Source organism: Podarcis cretensis (assembly GCF_951804945.1).
Source record: "Podarcis cretensis genome assembly, chromosome: 16".
NCBI classification, from domain to species: Eukaryota; Metazoa; Chordata; class Lepidosauria; order Squamata; family Lacertidae; genus Podarcis; species Podarcis cretensis.
Window position 1 is genome coordinate 28,391,349 of NC_137186.1, and position 14,136 is coordinate 28,405,484.

The 14,136-nt window shown below is 49.5% G+C and overlaps 1 protein-coding gene across 1 annotated transcript in view; it reads left to right on the forward strand.

Annotated features, from left to right (window-relative positions):
* The window catches only part of BCR (BCR activator of RhoGEF and GTPase), a 90,400-nt gene that overhangs the window by 37,469 nt on the left and 38,795 nt on the right, over window positions 1-14,136 (forward strand). Inside the window, exons 2-5 of the mRNA XM_079956401.1 lie at window positions 132-316; window positions 7,052-7,156; window positions 7,985-8,170; window positions 13,240-13,347. Coding sequence (XP_079812527.1) covers window positions 132-316; window positions 7,052-7,156; window positions 7,985-8,170; window positions 13,240-13,347 — 584 coding nt within the window. The remainder of the gene's footprint in view (window positions 1-131; window positions 317-7,051; window positions 7,157-7,984; window positions 8,171-13,239; window positions 13,348-14,136) is intronic.

Genomic DNA, 14,136 nt, shown 5'->3' on the forward strand with positions numbered 1-14,136 from the left:
TCCTTTCCTGTTTTCCTTCTGCAGCTTCATTCCACCTTTATGATGTGTTTATTTAGGCAGCTTATGTGGCAAGTAACTAGTACGCCGAATGAATGACACTACTCATAATAACTATTTGCTTTTCTTCGCAGACTTGTCTTTTAGCGGGATGCCGCCTGGCTACGCCTATGACGTGGACAGGGCCGAAGAGCAGCGTCGTCACCATGACATGATGCCCTACATCGACGACTCGCCCTCCTCCTCTCCCCATCTCAGCTCCAAGAGCCGAGGCAGCCGTGACACCATTTCCTCGGGGTCTCTGGAATCCACAAAATCAGTAAGCCTCCTTTTGACTCTTGGAGCAAACCCATTCAGGTTCTCTCATTTGCCCAATTTATGTACTAGTGGTTTTTCTCCCCTATTTCGTACAAACTATTGTTTTGTCAGTTGGAAGTATGTGTCTGCACACCACCTGGCCAAAGTAAAGGTAAAGGGACCCCTGACCATTAGGTCCAGTCGTGGCCGACTCTAGGGTTGTGGTGCTCATCTCGCTTTATTGGCCGAGGGAGCCAGCGTACAGCTTCCAGGTCATGTGGCCAGCATAACTAAGCCGCTTCTGGCGAACCAGAGCAGCGCACGGAAACGCCGTTTACCTTCCCGCCAGAGCGGTACCTATTTGTCTACTTGAACTGGTGTGCTTTCGAACTGCTAGGTTGGCAGGAGCAGGGACTGAGCAACAGGAGCTCACCCCGTCACGGGGATTCGAACCGCCGACCTTCAGATCGGCAAGTCCTAGGCTCTGTTGTTTAAGTCCTAGGCTCTGTGGTTTACTGGACCCCAACTTCAGTTGCCCTCTCTGGCCAATGAGAGATCTCCGCAGACGTTGTGTTCAGGTTCATTGTCATAGAGATAAGGAAGGGATTGTGGCTTGCTTAAGTTCCCAAATGAAAGCTGCAGTTGTCAGGAAGGGTGAGTCCTTTGCCCCACCGATTTGCCACGTGTGGACTATCACATCCAGGCAGGTCTGGCTGCCTTCTTTCTTCCTTCCCCCTGAGATCTGACCCGTGATGCTCAGCTCTTGGCCTCTTCTGGGTCAGCCTGCAAGTCTACATGTACATGCTCTGACCTCCCCAGAAGCCAACTCTGCCCTTTGCCTGCCAAGCTGCCAGTTAAGATCATCTTTCCAGTGGAGGGGTTAAACTAAGCTGAAATTAACTCCTTGGTAGTTCAGGGATCCTGCTGTGTGTACATCAATCGTCAGTACATGAATCATCCAGTATGACAGAAGCTTTCTCATTTTATATATAACGGGTGGTGAACCTGGGCTGTGCAGGCATTGCTGGACTACAACTCCCAGCAGCCTCAGCCAGCCTGGCCAGTGATCAGGGCCATTCCTAATGTATAAAATAACACTGTTGTCCCTGGGGTGTGCACTGCCTTGCCTTCCCTTTCAAGAGTTTGCACTCTAAATACTGTATTTTTTGCTCTATAAGACGCACCAGACCACAAGACGCACCTAGTTTTTGGAGGAGGAAAACAAGAAAAACATATTCTGAATCTCAGAAGCCGGAACAGCAAGAGGGATCGCTGCACAGTGAAAGCAGCAATCCCTCTTGCTGTTCTGGCTTCTGTGATAGCTGCGCAGCCTGCATTCGCTCCATAAAACATGCACGTAGTTCCCTTTACTTTTTAGGAGGGAAAAAGTGAGTCTTATAGAGCAAAAAATACGGTAAATAAAGGGTTTGTATTCGCCATAAGATTGTGGGGAAGGAGCAAGGCAATACTGTACAAGGACGTGAACAGTCTGTCCCCCCCCCCCCCCCGCTTTTTCCCCACCTCAGAGAGCTTTTGGCATCTTTTGCGCGTGCTTTTAATTCCCAGAACCACCCGCTGTCACTCATCTTTTTTTTGTGGTTCCTTTTACGATTCCTCAGCCGTAGCAGCTGGAGCAAGAAGCAAGGCCTTTTAATTTCCCCAGAGTCTGCTTCTGCAGGAGGGGGCGAGGGGAGAATGCAGCGTGCCTGGTTGTTAGCATCAATGTCTGTTTTCCCCAGCCTGGTGCCCTCCAGATATTTTGGGCTAGCACCAGCATCCAGTGGGCCTTGCTGGCTAGGGCTGATGGGAGATGTAGCCCAAAGTGTTTGGAGGGCATCAGCTTAGGGAAGGCTGCTCTAAAGTCACATGCCTCTGCACTGAGGCAGTGGTTGTAGCTTCTGATTGTGCCACCGGAGCTGATTTCTAGAATCAAAGTTGTGCTGGGAGCTGGCCCTTTCTCCTGGCCAGCGGCTGTGTGAGAAGCTCTTTGCTCTTCCGTGGTGGCGGTGGCCGAGGAGCTTTTATGAGCAGCTCTGACAGAATATCCTGGCTGGTAGACATCAGGAAGGTGGCCTTGCCTAGTTAGCAGCTGGTTGGTACATCCCATCTCGGGTAGGATCAAAGGGTGGCCAAACTGGTTTGAGAAATACTTTCTCTTCTGGCCTTGGGCAATTTGGCACTGAGGAGCAGAGAGTGCCTGTGGCACTTTCCCCAAAAAGCTTTAACTCTTTGCTGATAGGGGAGGGAAATACTGCACCCATCTGGTGATGTTGTTTTGACCCCGACTTGTTTTTTTAAAGAAGTCTTTCCCCTGAAGTGTGACCCAGTCAATTTATGGTATGATAACTGCAAAGCTGTACGAATTGAGTTTTTGTTTTTTGTGGGGGTTTTTCAGTCTGTCTTTGTAGTTTTCTCATTTTTTGCTCTCATTGTAGCTCCTGGCTAGAAAGTAGTGTATAAATCTGCGTAATTATGTATCATCATCACCATCATCATCAATGGAGAGAAGTATTGGAGGCATTTGTGGCCCAGCCTGGCTACTCCTCAGGAATCCCATTTTATTAAGAAAAGCTCAATTTATCTATTAGATGTGATGTCTCATTCAAAATGCTCAAGGCACCGTAAAGTACCATAGGGCAGGAGTGGTCAACATGGTGCCCTCCAGATCATAGAATTGTAGAGTTGGAAGGGACCCTGAGGATCAGCCATCCCATAAGGGGATCGAGCTTGCAACCTTGGCATTATCAGCACCATGCTCTAACCAATGAGCTGTCTAGGCATTCGATGTTATTGAACTCATAGGACTGCTGGCCAACCTGACCACTGGGGCTGATATTGGGAGTCCAATATCTGGAGGACACCACCACCATGATGCTGGCTATCCGTACCATGACAATAAATATACAAGTAATGGCAAGGCAGCTATGAAAGCAGAGTCTTTTGTGCCCTTTGGGGCAGCTCTCTGGCCTGGTTTAGGCCTGCCACGGTGAGCACCCCTGGATTGTTCTGCAGCCTCTCTGATTCAGTGGGCTTGGCTGGTCCCTTGGAGTCAGCTGTTTCTTGGCGATGGGGATGCTCCTGCCATGCCTCTTCCCTTGCAAGCAGTCCTCCCAGTAATGGCCAGAAGGAAAGGGAAATAATTTTTTTGGGGGGTGGGCAAGGGGTAGGCTGGATCCACGGCAAGCCTCCAGAGGCCAGCTCTGGTTACATCTCCTCCTTCCAGGCTCCTTTCTGCTCCAGATCAGGGTCTTGGCTCCTGTGGTGCATGGCCTGGGAGGGGGCAGGGAGTGCCCAGCCCGTGCTTCGTCAAGCAATGCCCAAGGTCCTTGGCGTTGTCCTTGGCATCCCCCACTTTGCCTTTACTTGACTCCCAGGATCACCTGCTTGAGGCTGGTGTTGGCTTTCCCCCTTGCTCTCCCTCTCCTCCTCCTCCTCTTCCTCCTGCTTGTTCTCTGCTGTTTTAATGGCTTTGCCTGAATGTACAAGCCCTTCCTGAGCAGAGGTTGGCATGAACACTATTGGGTGGTTATAAATAAATGTTGGCTTCTCTCCCTGCTCCTCCACCTCTCTCCACATGAAGCACAGCCGGCTGGTTCTGCAGAAAACATTCCCTGTTCAGCACCGCTCAAGCAGTGAAACCTTCTCCAGCAGCTTATTAAACAGAAGCCCCGGAAGATAATGTACGTTATAAGGATCCTAATTAATATCTCTCTGTCTCTCTCCGCTCTTCATCCCCCGTTGGCCTCTCTGTGTCTCCCCCACCCCCTCTTCCTTTTTTTACTGGAAGTCTCTGCTCTGAAAATGTTCATTGTGCTGCTTCCCACAAAGTCATGGGAAGATACTTGTTCTTTACAGCTCCCTCTTTAACACACCCACTGGAAAACAACATTTCCCTTGCTGGAGGCAGGTGCCAGTGGGGCCCGCTGTGCAGCATTGCTCATTCATTGTGTTTCCAGACCTTAATTCCTTACTCTCGCATTGTTATTAATTGAAGCGAAACAGGGGAAGGGCCTCAAGCCATTTCAAAACAGGTTCCGGGATGGAGCTGACCCTCTCTGATCTTTGCGTTTCACGGAATCCACAGCCTGCCACAACTGAATACACTCTGCAGCAGCATCCTGGTTCCTTCCCTGTGGCAGAGTGGGGCAGGAACTGGGGGGCGGGGGGAGAGCACAACGCCTGGACTTTCCAGATCAGGAGCAATTACATCACCTTCTGGGTAACTGATGGACCCTCCTTGTTCTTTCAAAGTGAAGGAATTGATGATGAGACTTTCAGAGAATGAGGACAATAATCAGCTAGATAGAGGCTGGATGTTTCTCTCCCTTGTGCCAGCAGCCTAAATGATAACAGTTGTGGCGCTCATTTACAGCTTGCAGGCTTCCCGCAGGCATAAAGTTGGCCACTGTGAGAACAAGGATGTTGGACTAGCTGAGCCATTGGCCTGATCTACCAGGCTTGTCTTATGTTCTTACATTCTAGTTCCTTGCCTTTTTAGAAGCCACCTTTCAGCTGGCTGAAGAACACTTGTTAAAATCTCTGTGTTTTGCCAGCTGAACCTAGAGTGTAGGGGAGGCCCACAGAGATCACTCCCCAGAAACTATGCAGAGGATTGTAGTCATGGCTGATGCATAGCTAGGCCTCCCCAGTCAAACTCCAGCTTGTTAACTATAATCACCGCACTTTGCCAGTTCATTCATCAATGACTTTCAGTTGATCCAATTAAATTTTTGCATGCATGCATCTATTACTCTATGAATCTTCTTTCAGGGGTGCTTGGGAGGGGGCTGTCATGAGGGGCTCCTGCACTTGAAACTTCACTACAACACTGCTGGCTTCCTTGCAAAAGTACCGTATTTTTCGCTCTGTAAGACACACCAGACCACAAGATGCACCTAGTTTTTGGAGGAGGAAAAGAAGAAAAAAAATATTCTGAATCTCAGAAGCCAGAACAACAAGAGGGATCGCTGCGCAGTGAAAGCAGCAATCCCTCTTGCTGTTCTGGCTTCTGGGATAGCTGCGCAGCCTGCATTCGCTCCATAAGACGCACACACATTTCCCCTTACTTTTTAGGAGGGAAAAAGTGAATCTTATAGAGCAAAAAATACGGTGTTTTGGTAGACAAGCAGAAAAACTTGGGCCACCGGCATTTACAAACCCTTGACACCCAGGCTTCTTTAACCACTCAGATGATTTACAAATTTAATAACTTTGTCGGAGGAACAGCTCCCACCTATTTCTAAAATGTCTTCCCTGCTCTGTTTCCAACCACAGTTCAAAGTGTGAGACGTTTACCATGAGAATCCCAGTCAGTCAACAGTGCTGGGAGATGCAGTTCAGCTAGCATTTTTAAAACTGCTGTCTTGCTTTGTAATTTGTTGTTATTATCTTGTGAGATCTGTTGTATAGACAGCCCTGATATTTATGCTGAAGGGCAGCACAGCATTTTTTTGGAAGTGAAAAATAAGCAAGCACGCTGGCTTGAAGTTTTAGGCTGGACGACTCCTGCCTCTGCTAAGGAGTGTGTCTGCAGGGATTGGTACGAAGGGGCTCACCCTGGAGATTAGTAATCATAAGAGGGCAGGTGGGGGCAAGGAAAGAGCAGTGAGAAAAGGGGTGGAGCTGCACAAAAGAGAGCATGTGAGCAACTGGCGACCACTGCAGTGCCAGTTTAGCAGCTTCCGTAAAACTGCTGATAGATTTGCATTTGTGACTTCACTCCAAGCACGTGAAAGAACCAAGCAACTGCCTGTAATGTGTGGACTGCGCTGTTGATGTTGAGCTGATGACCACCTTTGTGCAAAACTGAGAACAAATTGCTCCTTGAACCCCGAGGGTTGAGTGTGCTGGTACAAAGAGCATCCAGGCCTCCGAGATGTTTGGGGCCTGCTTTAGAGATCCTAGGATGTCCCTGTCAGCTGGAGGACTTGAGTGCTCTTTGCACAGCAGCAGTGGCCAGTGGGGATATGGTGCTGTTCCTTGCAAATGGGCAACAAGCACCAAAGAGCTGTAGAATGGCTAAGCTGCTAGCGAATAAACCTTTTATGCTGCTGGTTTGTATCTCATACTTCTTCCCCATTCCCACCCCCAAATTCTGATTTTTTCACAACATCTGAGTGATGGTGGGTCTGTCTGTCTCAGAACTGTATGCAGCACTGGAGTCTGCTAACTCAAAATCAAGGTGTGAAAGCCTGCTTCCTTTCGCCACCTCCCCTTCACACTTTATGTATCTCCTGTTTTGGGGTGTGCTTGGTGCTCCCTGCCTAGCAAACTGACCTTTTTTTGCCTGCATGCCACCGATTTAGTGCAGGCAAGTTTCCCCGCAGCACCCCTGTCAGAATGAGATTTATGAGTCTTTGAGGCATCACAGCTAGGGTTGGGTGGATCTGCCTATTTTCATTCCGAGTTAATTTCGCTGAGGCTCGTTCATAAGTCCCTGCTATTTTCTGCATTTAAAAGGAAGTGTGAAAATGTGTAGCTAAATGCATATTTTGTCACAATGTATTTCACCTCTGTGCATGCATTTCTAAACACTGCGTGCATTTTAATATGTCATTTGAACCGGGAAATGTGAAATGCAAAGGGATAAGTACATGTTCTGGTATGCGCCTTGGTATTGGAGGTGGGAATTGAGTCATTTCACTTAAAATGCAGACTTAACAAAAATTCTCCCTTAATCCCCAATTCCACATCCAGCTTAGAGAGCTGCCTTCTGCACTGCCTTACCATTGTTTTTCTTGCGTCTTTCCTTCTCTAGAGTGAGCCAGACTTGGAGAAGGGCTTGGAGATGAGGAAATGGGTCCTGTCTGGAATCCTGGCTAGTGAGGAAACCTACTTAGGCCACCTTGAAGCTCTGTTGCTGGTAAGAACACCCAGGAACATGTGGACGGGGAGGCGTGGGTTTTATTTCCAGAACTGGCTGAAGACACTGTGAACTTGCGGTGGAATAGCCAAAAGCGATTTCCCTCGTCCTAACTGACTGGGAAGCTCTCCAGTTCAGTCCCCCCTTCATTAAAAGTAATGGAAGCTGTGCAAGAGCATTGTCAGGCTTTTGTAAGCTATTTCTATTCATTTCAATGGGACTTCAGCAGGAGAATTCCCCAGTAGACTGTGCTTGGTGGTTGTGAGCAGAGGGTTCCTGAAGTGGCCACCGTGTCTTACACTTCATGGGAGAATGGAACAGGTAAAGGTAAAGGGACCCCTGACCATTAGATCCAGTCGTGACCGACTCTGGGGTTACGGCGCTCATCTCGCTTTATCGGCTGAGGGAGCCGGCGTACAGCTTCCAGGTCATGTGGCCAGCATGACTAAGGCGCTTCTGGCAAACCAGAGCAGCACATGGAAATGCTGTTTACCTTCCCGCCGGAGTGGTACCTATTTATCTACTTGCACTGGTGTGCTTTCGAACTGCTAGGTTGGCAGGAGAACGGAATAAGATTGGACTTTTTCACAAAGATCTGGAACAGCCTTCCTCAACCTGGAGATGTTTTGGATTTTAGCACCCCTCACTTCCAAGCAGCATGGCTGTGTTGTAGTCCAAAATATTTGGAGGAGACCAGGTTGAGCAAGGCTGATTTGGAGCATGTCCAAATGGGGACATTCCGGCGCAATCAGACAGGAAGCCCAGCCATTCTGGCTGGTGGATACCTTTGTTTTTTCACCTGCATGAAGGGTGGTCTCTGTTTTCCAGCCCATGAAGCCTCTGAAAGCTGCTGCCACCACCTCACAGCCTGTGCTGACCAGTCAGCAGATCGAAACCATCTTCTTCAAAGTGCCTGAGCTCTACGAGATCCACAAGGACTTCTATGATGGGCTCTTCCCACGGGTGCAGCAGTGGAGCCACCAACAGAGGGTGGGGGACCTCTTCCAGAAGCTGGTGAGCCAAAGCCTGGGTTTCTCTCGTAGATGCTTTGCTGATGCTCTCATGACCTGTGGAGCCCCTGCTCTCTCCCAGGTGTTGCCTCTCTGCTTTCCCCTCCAGATGTTTGCGCACATTGGGGGAAGATGGTGTCTAAGGTGGCAAATAGGAGCAACCATGAGTGAGAAGCAGCTGTGTGGGATGGAAGGCCTGTAGGTTGGCAAGTTAGGGGTTGCATAGCCCTCTGGCTGGACTTGGTTTTGCTTTGTCAGGACTCCAGCAACTCCTGGCAGATGCCTTTGTGACCTTCATCATGGCCTGGAGCATGTTTGTGTGCGTGTGTTTGCACACCTTGAGCTTTCTGGTTCATTTTTCAACCTAACAATTAAATGTTTAGGCCAGAGATAAAAGCAGCTTTCCTTAGCCTGGTGTCCTTCAAGTAAACTGAACTCCAAATGGGGAGGACTGCAGTTCAATGACAAGAGCATGTGCTTAGCATATAGAAGGTCCCAGGTTCAATGTTGAATAGCATCTCCTGGTGAAGCTGGGGAAAGACTCACTGCCTGAAAGCCTAGAGAGCCCATGCCGGTCAGTGTGGACCACACCTTACCAGATGGATCAGTGGTCTCATTCTGTATGGCAACATCCTGTTCTCATCAGCCCCAGCCAACACAGTTGTATGACACTGAGGCTCATGGGAATTGGGAGCCCATGTACTTCCCACTGTCAGTTTCCTGTGGAATATGATGTTGGGTCCCTTCTTGGGTTTTACAATAGCCCCTGAGAAACCCACAGGAATGCATTTTTCTTGCTGTATGTGCATGGGACAAAGGTGAAATGGTTCCCCCAGTTGACTGGAACTGGGAGCAAATGCTGAGCGTTCAGATATCAGCATTGTGTCCGTCTTGCCGTCCCCACGTCCTTGTGCCTTGGGCGTAGTGAGCTGCCCTGCACCATCTCCCAGCAGCTGGACTTTCTTTTCCATGTTGCCTGCATATAATTTGGGCTGTGGTCAATTGAGGAAGGGAGAGGGCACACAGCAGGGACCCTCCCCACTCCCCTCCCTCCCCAGGACCAGCTTTTGTTTTTGATCCTGTTGGACCCAAAGCCTTTGCAGCCCTGCCTTGGGGAGTTGCCAAGCCCACTTTGAAGTGAGAGGAGAGGAAGAAACGAGGTTCAGATGTTTGCAAAGGGAAGCAAGGGCACTGTCTGTCTCTCCTTTCCCTGGGAGCTGCCAGGTTCTTCCCCCACCCCTCCCCCTGCCTCCCTCCCCCTCCCCCAGCTCTCTTTCTCTCTCCATCTGCACTCCTCCTTCCGGCTTTGATCTAGCCCTGCTGTTCTGCCTCCTCAGCCGCAGACTGTGGGGTAGACATATTTTCCCCTTGGATATCCTGAGCGTTCCTTGTACCCTGACCTTGGCCAAATACCTCTTGGGGCAGCACTGTGGAAGAGCTCTTTCCCCCAGCCAGTAAACCCCAGGGCTGCCCGCTTTGTTGCTGTCACACCTCTTCTCTGGCTGTGGAAGAGAGCACTTGGGCCCCCTCTTCCAGTTTGTTCTCTTGTAAAGAAAGGAAATGTCGCATTCTTGAGGTGCCTCTGGTTCTTCAGACCAGAGGAGAAATTCTGCGGTGCGTAGAAATGGTGAGCGCAACTCAGTAGGGTCATCCAAGTACTACCATGTGTCGGCACACCAGTCGTTTGCATGGGGAATGGGAGACTGGGCCTGGCTTGCACTGCCAGCCACTCCAAGAAACAGGGAGCAAGCAGGAGGAGCAAGGCTTTGTCGGCCACAACTAGTGTGCAAAACATAAGGATATCAGAAGAGCCCTGCGGCTAAAGTAAAGGGATCCCTGACCATTAGGTCCAGTCGTGACCGACTCTGGGGTTGCGGCGTTCATCTCGCTTTATTGGCCGAGGGAGCCGGTGTACAGCTTCCGAGTCATGTGGCCAACATGACAAAGCCGCTTCTGGCTAACCAGAGCAGCGCAGGGAAATTCCATTTACCTTCCCACCGGAGCGGTACCTATTTATCTACTTGCACTTTGGCGTGCTTTCAAACTGCTAGGTTGGCAAGAGCAGGGACTGAGCAACGGGAGCTCACCCTGTCGCGGGGATTCGAACCGCCCACCTTCTGATCAGCAAGTCCTAGGCTCTGTGGTTTAACCCACAGCGCCACCCGCATCCACAGCGCCACCCTGCGGCTAGATAAGGCCAAAGACTCATCAACGTTCTGTTCTCACAGAGGCCAACCAGATGCCTTGCAAGCAGGAGCTGAGTGCAGCAGCAACACTTGTGCTGCTCAGCAACTGGTTTTCAGAGGTGTACTGCCCCTGACACTGGAGGGTCATCTACAGCCATCTAATCCTTCGTGAATTCATCTAATCTCCCTTTAGAGCTGTCTACATTTATGAACATTACTACCCATAGGGCAGTGGAAGAGAAGATGAGCCATCATTGTCTTCTTTGTGTGTGTGTCTTTAACATGAATTACAATCCCCAAATACAATCAGGGAGCTGAACACCAAAAACCAAAGTGAACCTTTATTTTCTCCCTGGCCCAGAACAGAAGCTGAGGACTTGAATTTGTGGAGTGAGAGCTGCTCCAGGCTGGGTTTATTTTTCGCAACATGCCATTGACACGATAACAGTGCGTTTGTGGAGGATGTATACTGGGCTGTCCCCACATCATTCTGTTTTAGTAGTTCTGCAATGTTCCCCCTGTGTTACTGAACTATTGTCGTCCGGAGGGGCATACAATAGCGCAATAAAAGTGGAATGAAAAATAAACTAGAACATTTGTGGCATAAAAAGCTGCAGGATTTTGGATTGAAGTTGCTGAACATGCACTGTTTGGAAATGAAGCAATATGTCTGCCTAGAACCATTGCAGAGGTGCAAGCAGTATTGAAAGTGGGATTGCTTATAACTACCCCAATACCTTCATGGGCCCAAACAAGCAGTGCTTGCTAGCTCAGTTGTTAGAACACGAGACACTCAATCTCAGGGTACAGTGGTGCCTTGCAAGACAAAATTAATCCGTTCCGTGAGTCTCTTCGTATAGCGGTTTTTTCGTCTTGTGAAGCAAGCCCATTGACAGCTTAGCGGATTAGCGCTATTAGCGGTTTAGCGGCTTATCAGCTTAGCGGATCAGGTGATAAGCGGCTTAGCTGCTTAGAAAAAGGGGGGGAGGGGAAAAAACCCGCAGGAACTCGCAAGACATTTTCGTCTTGCGAAGCAAGCCCATAGGGAAATTCGTTTTGCGAAGCGCCTCCAAAACGGAAAACCCTTTCGTCTAGCGGGTTTTCCGTCTTGCGAAGCGTTCGTCTTGCGGGGCACCACTGTAGTTGGTTTGAGCCCCACATTGGGCAAAAAGATTCCTGTATCACAAGTGGTTGGATTAGATGATCCTTGTGGTCCCTTCCAACTCTATGATTCTACGAATGCCCAATGAAAAGGATGCTTGGAGGTACCCTGGATGAAAAGCTGGAAGATGAGCTCCTTCTCCCTCAGTGGAGCACAAATGACATTACAGTGGTACCTCGCAAGACGAATGCATCGTAAGACGAAAAACTCGCAAGACGAAAGAGTTTTTCGTTTTTTGAGTTCCTTCGCAAGACGGATTTCCCTATGGGCTTGCTTCGCAAGACGAAAACGTCTTGCGGGTTTGCTTCCTTTGTCTTGCAAGTTTGTTTCCTTTTTCTTAAAACCGTGCATTCACTTCGAGGAGCAACTGATAGCACGCGGTGTGGTAGCCTTTTTTGAGGTTTTTGAAGACTTTGGTGATTTTTGAAGCTTTTCCAAAGTCCATGCTTCGCAAGATGAAAAAATCGCAAGACGAAAAACTCGTGGAACGAATTAATTTCGTCTTGCGAGGCACCACTGTAGTCACTTTGCTTTCCTTTGCCTTCTCCATGGGTGCTTGCTCTTTGCACTGTGAATTCTCCACACTGAGCAATGGGCAGCAAGCACAGAGTTTACATTTACTTGAGAGTTCAGACATGCTTGGGATTCGCCCAGCCTTTTCCTGAGCAGGCATGAACTATGGCTGCTATTTACAAGTCAGCAAATGAGATCAGTGCTAAGTCCCAGTGATTAAGAGGGGCTTATTCCAAGGCTTCTGGGTCTGCTGCTATTGCAGCACCACCAAACTGATGGAGACATTCTTCCCAGTCTCTCTCTCTCTCTCTCACTCTGTCTCTCTCACACACACCACCATCTTTTTCAGCCATCTTTGTTTTGCCCTCCTCCTGCCTCAACTGTCAACCATAAAGTTTTCCCTGAGTGACTTGGGAGCCTGAGTTTCCTTGCAGGGCTGTTGAGATGATAAAACGAAGAGGGTTGTGAATGGAGCGACCACGTACAACATCCTCAACTCCCTGGGCAGGATAAAAAGTAGAATATATTTTTTGAACTGAAAATTATTTTAACTTGTCCACATCTATTTCTCCACTGAGCTTGGGATGAGAAGGAAACAAAAACAAGCCATTAAGACAAAAAGCAGCTCCCCAAGAATTTTGTCCAGGGCACTTTCTCTCACCAGCTGGGCTTCTCCAAATACAGGAGGAAGGGCAACTTAAAAACCGATCCAGGCTCTGTGTTCAGTGCTTTGCTCTTGCATTCATCCCTCTTGCACTTTTCTCTATGCTAAAAAAGGGGCCTCTGCATGCGGCTGGTTTTGGGGCAGTGTGAACATCTGCAGTAACTGTCTACTAACTACTATCTCTGCTATAGGTGTGTGTCTTGTTTGTACTGCCCTACAGCTGAATCATCTCTGACTGGCAGAGGGGCTGACACAGCCCTACAGTGTTTAACCCACTGGCCAGAATGCAGCAGAGAAAGTGGCCACAGCAGGGGTGGGTCACTGGGTTAATCCAGATGTGGGTAGGCAGCTGACCACCCTCACCCCCCTGCACCCCCTCCCAGTCCTCTCTGGTAGCTGATGTGGGAGGGAGGCGCCTCTGTGCTTTGTGACAGCTCACCATCTTCTGTTCCTTTGGAATCCAGTGCAGCCAGCGGCCCTCTTCTCCCGCAGCCCCCCTTCCTCCCACACCACCGGTGTTTGTTTCATTTTGCATTTGCTTTCTGCAGGCCAGCCAGCTGGGAGTGTACCGGGCCTTCGTGGATAACTATGAGGTTGCCATGGAGACGGCAGAGAAGTGTTGTCAGGCCAACGCTCAGTTCGCAGAAATCTCCGAGGTAACGTTATGATGTTCAGACACGTGCAGCGACTCGTTCTGACTAATGCGCTCAAATGGAGCCCTTGGGATGTCCCTGCAGCACTTGCCCTTCAAAGGTGGTGCGCTCTCTTCCTCTCTCTCTCAGCTCCTGATCATTTCAGTGGACGGCTTGCACAGGAGAAGCTTCCAGTCTTGTCAGTTCTGCCCATCTCACGTGCTGCGGCCCTTAATGCGACCCAAGACCTCTCAAGGTTCTTGTCTTGAGGCCACCCCAATTGACCTTTGCAGTGATACAAAGTCTAATTAGGTGATCCACCTTGCACACTCTGCTGGAGTGGCTTTGAGCTGCTCAGGCACCACCTCCGTGCCATGCAAGGGACAGGGTGGGAGGGTCTGAACTCCTGCAATGAAATTATCATTAGCAAAAGAGAGGTGAACAAGCATCACCCTCTGTCTGGGAAATGGTAGGCCTTCGTCAGCCTCAAGTGGAGTGACGTGGAGTGCCACTAGAAAGGTTGAGGGTTTCTCAAGTGGAATTGCAATGCTGCTGGGTGTCCTTTGGGAGAGAAGCCGTCTTGAGTAGGGTGCAGTAGCTTCTTGAGGGTTCTTGCAAGTTGGGTCACTCCTGCCTGGCAGTCGAGCCTAGCCTGGTACTGCTGAAAGGAAATCACAGCTTAAGTGGGTGATATCCTTGTTTTCAAGATCATGTCCAAACTGTGCCAGGACACCCCAAACCAGGTACTGCAAATCAAGTGTGGCAGAAGGGCAGAAGAGGGGCGGGGCTTGCCATGTCTTCAGAGAAACCATA